Raw genomic sequence first — 9072 nt, 5'->3', positions numbered from 1 at the left:
CTAACAGTTATTGGCCCCGTTTTGCAGTCCCTCCCTTCTGGCTCCAAGCAGAAACAGCTGTACATGGGACATACCTTAACACCCAGGGAACAAAAATGGCAATTGAGGAATTCTGTTTTGAACTCAGATGTCCATCACTAACACAGTCTGTGGTTTATATTAATTAAAAAAAAACAACTTTCACAGTAAAGGTTTTGAAATGTGGCAGTGTATATCCCTGGCCCCACAGCTTCCACAGACAAACAAATAGATCTGTTCTAGTTTTGAAATCCATGGGGTTTGCTCCACAGTCTCATGACATAAAGCCTAAGGGAGTGACAAGACCAAGACTTTCAATTTTCTTGATGGTCTCAGAAGGTCGAACTAAAATAGAAACTAAAACCACCGCTGACAAGAAAAGTCACTCCACGTGGACACACTTCTCAGAAATCCCCCAGCTTACCAGCCGCAGGGTCTCCCACCATGGCCAACGTGTTCATCTGCACGCTTTGGTCTCCTTCCTGCAACATCTCCTGGGATGTCAGAGCAGACAAGTTGCCTTAAGCAGCAGATCAACAACGGCAGCAAATGGAATCATAGAGTGGCTTAGGTTGGAGGGAGCCTTAAAAGTCATCCGAGTTCTAACCCAAATTGAGGTTACCAACCGCTAGACCAGGCTGCCCAGGACCCCATCCAACTGTGCCTTGAGTGACTCCAACACAACCGTGACTCCAGCACAGGAGGGTCCTGCAGTGGGTGGCAGAGGGACGTGGTTTCTGCAGGAGAGGGGAAGGGAAGGAAGAGCCCCCTCCCCAGACTGGCAGTTGTGCCCTGGTTCTTCCATCTCCTCGGTATGAACGCTGTCTCAGCTCCTCAGGGTTTTCTCTTAACGTGAGATATAGAATCACAAAATCGCTAAGTCTTTGAGATTGGAAGGGACTTTTTGAGATCACCCAGTCCATTGCCCCTGCTCAAACAGTGTCAGCCAGAGCTGACTCCCCAGGAGCAACATGTCCAAAGAACAGAGCTGGTGAGGAGTTTGGAGCACAGGTCTTATGGGGAGCAGCTGAGGGAACAGGGGTGGGTCAGTCTGGAGAAGAGGAGGCTCAGGGGAGACTTTATCGCCCTCTACAACTACCTGAGGGGACGTTGTGGTGAGGTGGGGGTCAGCCTTTTCTTCTAGGTAACAGAAGAGAATGAGAGGGAATGACCAAGGGAAGTTCAGGTTGGATGTTAGGAAAAATTTCTCTGAAAGAGCGGTCAAGCAGTGGAACAGGCTGCCCAGGGAGGTGGTGGAGCCACCATCCCTGGAGGTGTCCAAGAAACGTGGAGATGTGACACTGAGGGACATGGCTCAGAGGACACGGTGGGGGTGGGTTGATGGTTGGACTAGATGATCTTAGAGGTCTTTTCCAATCTTAACCATTCTGTGATTCTCTTCTGTGTTTCTATGATCACGCCCAGGTTTTACTTATCCTCATGACCATTCAAAGGTTATACAGCTCTTAGTGCAGCTCATAACCCAGACATTGCCCCTTAAGCATCCCAGAGTTCCATCAAGGCTCCCAGATCCTAATTTCCTCTCCCATTTTCCTTACTGTATCGGAGCACAAGCACGTCTCCATCCCATGTCCCCATAAGTATCAATCCACATAGACAGATGAAGGTTGGACAATTCTGCTCCTAGATTCATTGTTTTTGCCACCCCGTGACTTGTCCTGAGAGACCTCCAGCTTTACCCCACAACCTGCCCTCACCCACATGCAGTTACGTGGACATCCTTCCTACAAGCCCATCCTGGGAGGTAATCACTTGATCTCTTATTCTCAGTGGATGCATCTTGTGTGCTTAAAGTTTGGTGTGACAGACATAAATGCAAAATTAAGTGTAGGTCATCCATTTAAATCCCATGTTTTATTCCCCTTTTGCATTTGACATCATTCTTCCTTCTTTAAAAACATTCCCACACTGATTTATTTTGCAGTAGCATCCAGCAGCAAGTTCAGCATGGGGCACGTGTCACAATGGAAAGCAAACGCTTCCCGTGCCCAAGCATCATGACTGTTCCAAGCCGTCCTGCTAATTGCATTCATTTAAATTGACAGAAGGGCTCTCCAGATACTGGTCAGCTCTGAAACTAGAGGTGGTTTGGGAGTTCCTTCACTGGTATTCCTCTCCATTGAGCTGGTGAACACCTAGTAGCTGATCGCTGGCTAAGGCCTGATGCTAACAGAACATGCTCTTCAGAAGAATGTGTGCTTTCTAACACAGCAGAAGATGAAAAGCACTGCATACTTTCCATGCCACCTCTGTGTTCCTCATAGTCATCTCTGAAGTTCTTCAGTGGATATATACACTGTTGGATGGAGGTTAAGTGTGACCCACAGAGAAATGCTCATTTTGGTTTACAATTAGACCAGGAAATTCTTCAGCTGTTCATCTGTCAGAGTTTATGAGTCAGCAGGGAGGAGACCACTACTAAGAAAGCTCTTCATGCTTTCTGTACGGGTCTCTCACCTTCTGCTAAAATCTGAGCAATTCTTTGGGTCCTGCTCTCTTCTCCACCACTTTGCAGTCTCTCTCAGAGTGTTCTGCTTTCCCATTGTGTGTAATTCAGAATGCATCAGCACGAGTGTGCTGTCAATGAAGAGGAACAAACACCATAAAGGCATGACTCGGTTCACCTTGTTTAGATTGTTACGCTGCAGGGAGGTGCTTAGATCCAATAAGACAAGCCACCTGACTTTGAGTAGAAATGGAGAGCAGATCCTCTGTGCTGTGCTCGATGACTACAATGCAATCAAGGTTGAATGAAGCTGCCTAGAAGGAGCCGGCCATCCCAATCGTCTCTGTTGTATCTTAAATTTTCTATACGTTTTCAATGAATTGCTAAGCATTTCGCTCAGCCTTTCACACAGATGAACACAACCACAAACACAAATGAACACCATCACAAACATGACCAAACACAACCACAAATACAGATGAACACAAACACAGATGAACACAACCACGAACACAGATGAACGCAACCACATGGGTGAACAGAACCCCAAACATGGATGAACACAACCACAGTCACAGATGAACACAAACTCAGATGAACACAACCACGGTCACAGAAGAACTCAGCCACCAACACAGTACCCAGTTACTAAATCTCAATACAACATGAACGTCCAAGTCTGAACCGCACAGCACATGCCATCTGAAAACATTTAACGTCGTCCCCTCCAAATTTGTTCCAAGTTTTTCACCCAGCAGGGCATTGTTCCTTTGTTCCTCCTGCTTGCATCGCCATATCCTGCTCTACTTCAAGTTTCTCATTGCACAGAAATTTGTCTCAGGAGACTTTCTAGCAGTTTCTCTTGTCTGGGCAGGCTGGAGTGTTGAAGGCTGATGAGAAAGGACAGAGCACCACACACTTCTACACGCCCCGAAGCCCTTTGTGTTAAATAAAACAAGCTGAGACATGGCAGGCAATGGGAAACATTGCTTAGATCAGAGAAGCTGCAGAGCTAGGACGGGTTGCTGTGTTGGGACACTGGGATTGCCCAGGGACAGACCGGGTGAATGAGGTGGGATAGAAAGATACATCAATCTGAGTGTCCATTCACTGGGACAGAGGAAGGTCTGGGCAGACCAAAGCTGTTCCTGGTGGTAATGTGCCACTGGGAGCTCACATACAAATCAACTTGAGCTTATTTCCTTGAACTCCCACTTCAGCACTTAGAGGGTCACTTCTAAGCCTAGATCGGTAGATGACTCTACCCCTGTTAGTGATGTTTAGGTTTCCTTGCTGGAAACAACAGAGGAAAAATGCAAACCATAATGTTTTTATTAAGAAGATGAGGAATCCTGTCAGCATTCAGCTAGGAAATGGGTGGTTTGTTAGTATGGAGAGAGGCTGAACACACATATTCCCGCTGAGATACCTCTCCCATAGACAGTGCTCATGTCATAGCTCCACACCACTGGCCAAAGCACCAAACTTCATCCAGTGTCCAAACCACTTCATCCAGTGTCTAAATAAAGCTGGGAAATCTTTCCTTAATAGCACTGTCTCGTTTTGCATATTTATGGGGAAACACCAGATCCAAATGGGAGAGTTCAGGCTTGCCATGGTAGGAAAGCTTTGAGCTGTCAGCCCGGTGAGAATTGGAATCATGGTACTGACACCGAGCAGTGATAATAGTAATTAATATTACTGGGAATTGCAGCGGCAAGGGAAGGAGAGAAGATTCCTCTCCTGCCATCGGCATCAACAAATGATGAAATTCACACCTGACAGCAGATTTTATTGCTAACTTTAGGATTCTACATATGAGAGCATCGTGTTCGTGAGAAGGCAGAACACAGAGGTCACCCTGTCTGCTGAGAAGGTGCCTGATGGGTGCACAGTGATGGAGACACACGGCCCCCGGAATGACAGCAGTGACGTGGGAGGCACAGGAAGACAGTGCTTTGAGACTAACATGGCCAAAGGGATGTTCCATCCCATATGGCGTCGTGTGAGGAGCTGTAAAACTGAGGGGTGCTGGCCTGGGTTCCAAAAATGGAAGTGGCAGAGAAGAGTGGGCAGAATGAGGAGCGCGTTTTTGCCACTGCCTTATCTTTCTGGAGTCCAAGGAGGATGAACTCTGCCACAGTGCTTTTGTTCTCCACGGACACCGAGTGAACAGGGCCTGAAGCACAGAAAGGAGCTGCCAGCAGTGGTGTTCGATGCAGGACATCATCCGTACACAGACATACTCATCAGTCCTATGCTAAATATGAATCATTCTCCTTTTGATGCCTTTTTGGGACAGTTTCAATTTAAAATCAATGCTTCCCTGTGCTAGGGGCTGTTAACCCTTAGATATCTGGTCTGTACAAACTTGGATGGAAAAAAAAAAGAAAAAGAAGTAAAGCAGGAAATAATTCCAAATTTTAGAAAGGCTTGTGGTTAGCACTTGCTGCTTAGCAGGTATTTTCACTTAGACAATGCAGAACACAGAACTGCTCAGTCCTTCAGACTCTTATAAGGATCCTTAGCAATGCGTAGAGTAGTTAATGTTATTTTCAGTGACACTTCCCATAAGATATGAACTTTTGTCCAGCAGTACCCAAAAGTGGAACATCCAGAATACTCCTGGTGTTGTTCATCACAAAGCACATGAAAAAAATAATAAAAAAAAGGAAGTTCTTAAGTTCTAACCCCCTGCTTGGGCTAGGAACACCTGGTAACCTTAAATCCCACTTGTGTCGGGGTGTTAAGCTGCTCCAGCTCATTGCTTTGTGACAGCCTTGGTCTTTTGTCCTCACCTCTCTTCTCTTCCTTCCTGCAGCAGCAGATGTAGCAGCTGTTCCTGTGCACAACGTGCCCCTACCTTCTGTAGATGTGTAAATGTGGGTAGGAATCACCTCGTCTGTGGGAATGGTTTCCAAACCACTGCCACATTAAATTGTGTCTCCAATGCTTTCCTTGGCGGTCACTTCATTTTCTACAGTCAGCAAAATGTCTTTCACTGCATCTGTGACTCTGTGTTAGTCCATAATTAAGATAAAGAATCCGAGCTAGAGCCAAAGGGAAGAGGCAGTGGTGGGAAGGACGGCATCAGTGCTACATGAGGTACTGCAGAAAAGACTTGATGCACTGCAGAGGAAAGGAAAAAGCCTTCATTCCCATCACCTGCCTCAGAAAATGACCCAGCTGACACCTTGTGTCAGAGCTTTAATTGAGAACTCGTTGAGATCCTACAGCACATCCAGTATTTTTGATAGCATTTATCTATTTGCTGGTGTTTCAGGTAGTGGCTGGGAGCCCTGCTGGGGGCCTGTGCTCATTGTCAAGAGAACAGAAAGGAAGTGCCAACTTGTCACAGAGTTTACCATGTCCTGCAAATCAAAAGATGAATCTTCAACATGAGCGAACAACAAGATTTTATTCCAAAGGCATTTTTGTGGCAACGCTGACCAAATACATCGTATGAGAGATCCTTTGGAAAAACTGGCCACGGTTCTATACCTTTCCCTTTTCACTTCCTACTCTTCTGCCCCACAGTTTTCTCATGGCACTCTTTACCTCTTTATTCCTCAGTGTGTAGATGAGGGGGTTCAGCATGGGGGTGATGATGGTGTAAAACAGTGCCACGATCTTCTCCCTCGAGAGATCACTGGGTGGGCGTATGTAGGTGAACGTGCACGGCCCGAAGAACAGAACCACCACTGTGATGTGGGACCCACAGGTGGAGAGAGCCTTGCGCCGTCCTTTGGACGTGTGACTTCTCAAGGAAACCAAGATCACCACATAAGACACCACCAGGATGAAGAAAGAGCTCAGAGTTATCATCCCGCTGTTGGCGATGACGATGACGCCGACGGCGTAGGTGTCAGCACAGGCCAGTCGTAGCAGGGGGTGGACATCGCAGAAGTAGTGGTCAACTTTGTTGGGGCCACAGAAGGGGAGCCGAGCGGTCAGAAGAGTCTGCACGACGGAGTGCACGCAGCCTCCCACCCACGAGCCCACCACCATGCGGCCGCACACGCGCCTGGTCATGAGCGCGGTGTAGTGCAGAGGTCTGCAGATGGCCGTGTAGCGGTCGTAGGCCATCGCTGTGAGGATGAACATCTCCGTGCAGCCAAAGAAATGGGCCCCAAAGAGCTGTGCTATGCAGCCCGCAAAGGAGATGGTTTTGTTTTCGACAAGGAAGTCGGCAATCATTTTGGGAGCTGTGACGGAGGAGTAACAGATGTCTACAAAGGACAAGTAGCAGAGGAAGAAATACATGGGGGAGTTCAGATGTTGGCTGCTAATGACGGTGACAATAATGAGCAGATTTCCCACCACGTTAATCGTATAGAAGCAAAGGAACGTCACAAAGTACACCTCCTGCACACCTCGATTCTCAGAGAGGCCGATGAGAATGAACTCCTTCACAACGCTTGCATTCCCATCCTTGGTCAGTTGGGCAGCCATGCACAACACACAGCCTGTGCACATGGAAAAGCAAGGACACGTGGTTCGTCATCATCATCATTGTTAATAACGAATTCTGTACCAGAGATGAGGAAACACACAGGATTACTGTTAACCCTACAAAATGATTGCTTTCCCTATGTTTTTCCCCTGGATCTTTCTTTCTCCTCGAGTGAAACACTAGCCATGGTTGCCACTGTGCTCCTCCATCCTGGTCCTTTGGGACTGTGAAGGATCTGTGAGTCTACGGCTGTTGTGCTAAGGGAAGGACAGTGTGAGGCACAACGAGGGTGCAGGGCAGGACTTCTTCCCCCATTATGGACCAAGGTTATGATTACAACCCTTGTAAGAAGGGTGCCCTCAGGAGGTCCTGGAAATATCTCTTGGAATACTGATTTATTTTGCAAGTATAAATGATACTTGAATTGTTGTTTAGAGGGGAAAAGAAACTGCACAGAGGGGAAAAAATCTCTCTTATATATACACATTTTGGAAAAAAAAATGCAATGTCATGGGCTGAAAAAATGAGTTCTGGGGAAGTCATCTGTCATGGAGAGAACAGCAAAAAATTTCTTTAGTCACGTACGACTTCTGTATTTATCTTGCTCAAAATCTCAGTATTTGCCTTGCTGCCGTGCTACCTTGTGAGGAAGGAAGAATGAAAGGGTCATTTGGAATCATCTGTCCCAGCACTGCATGCGTTTCACCTCCTGCTGATTCCTGATGCACTCTGGAGGGCATTATTGCAAGTTCACGTCTGCCTAATGCAGCTCATCTAGAAGGCGGTCAGGACAGATCCCTCTGTAAAGGCAGAGTGGCTAAACTGGAGTCCTTTACAGAACTGCTGCTTTTTCTACTGACCAGGAGGGGTTCAACTAAATGACCATCACCAGGTAAAGCCAACTTCAGAGAATAATCTTTGTCATACCCTGGTAGTCACCCAGAGCTTTCACTAATGCCACTCTATTATTTGTTTTGTGGCTGAACTTCTTATTCATAGGCATCTGTAAATCTCTGCAGTTCCTCATTCCAGAAAGTGAGAATCCTTTGCTTCAGTTGGTTCCAACCACTGCCCCCTGGTAGTAAAGAGGTAAACTACATCTTGAAAAAGCCATTAGTATTTCCAGCTCAGAGCATCAGAGCTCCCTCAGTCCTAGAAACCAGTAGATGTAAACTCTTCACAGAATTTACCCAGAAATAGGCACTCTTAGAGGTAAATTATCACCTATGTCAGATACATTCTAGTTTGCTGACATTCCTAAGTCAACTGGTGCTCAAAATCACCGTTACACGTCTTGACCAATGAAACCACAATCCGTTCTCCCTGAGCATGCAGGTGATCCTGAGTAGGGAACGACGTGGAATGATTCAGTGAACTCCAACTCTGTAGCACGACTTTAACATTACAGCAGAATCAGAAACTCTTGTGGGAGCCAAAGAAACCCAATCAAGCATCCCTAGGAAACACCAAAATGGTTGAAAACCCGTAATTACCCTCAAACCCACAGCCTAGGGAGGAAGGTGTCTAATTCACGATGGAAATGCCTGCTTATTTCTGCTGACCCGAGGAGGATGGCAGATATGACAAACTCAGTAGAGGATTCCCAAAAGTTATGTCTTACCACTTCAAGAATCTTTTCAGGGACTTCACAGGTGTATGATATAATTCAACCACCTGCAAAATGAAATAAATACAATATGGAACTGCTAATGTTTCAGAAAGGATTAAAAATATTTACTTTCTCCTTATTGTGCATATTTTTCACTAAAACCTTACGTGGTTCATGGACAACAAAAGAACAAAACCCAAGTGATCTAAGCAGGGCTGCAGAACTAGCCCTGCACATGCATGGCTCTGGTGAAAGATGACAGAGAGAGTTAATAATTGTTGTGAAAATTGTTTTTTTTTATTTTCACCTCAGTTCAAGGGGAAAGGAAAGAAGGAAAGGGAAAGGGAAAGGGAAGGAGAAAAAGGGGAAGAACAGAAAGGGAGAAAGGGGTAGAGGAAAAAGTGGGAAAAAAAAGGAAGGGAGAAGGGCAGGGGAAGGGCAGGGCAAGAGCAAGGCAAGGCAAGGCAAGGCAAGGCAAGGCAAGGCAAGGCAAGGCAAGGCAAGGCAAGGCAAGGCAAGGCAAGG

General features: G+C 46.4%; 1 protein-coding gene across 1 annotated transcript; it reads right to left on the bottom strand.

Annotated features, from left to right (window-relative positions):
• Positions 1-5587: 5587 nt before the first annotated feature.
• On the bottom strand, positions 5588-7304 carry LOC110391213 (olfactory receptor 4S2-like). The gene has a single exon (XM_021383015.1). It carries the CDS (start codon positions 6959-6961, stop codon positions 5981-5983), a length of 981 nt encoding a protein of 326 aa, XP_021238690.1. The 5' UTR covers positions 6962-7304; the 3' UTR covers positions 5588-5980.
• Positions 7305-9072: the final 1768 nt, after the last annotated feature.

This window comes from Numida meleagris, unplaced genomic scaffold (assembly GCF_002078875.1).
Source record: "Numida meleagris isolate 19003 breed g44 Domestic line unplaced genomic scaffold, NumMel1.0 unplaced_Scaffold324, whole genome shotgun sequence".
Lineage (NCBI taxonomy): Eukaryota > Metazoa > Chordata > Aves > Galliformes > Numididae > Numida > Numida meleagris.
This window is presented reverse-complemented; position numbering and strand designations above follow the sequence as displayed.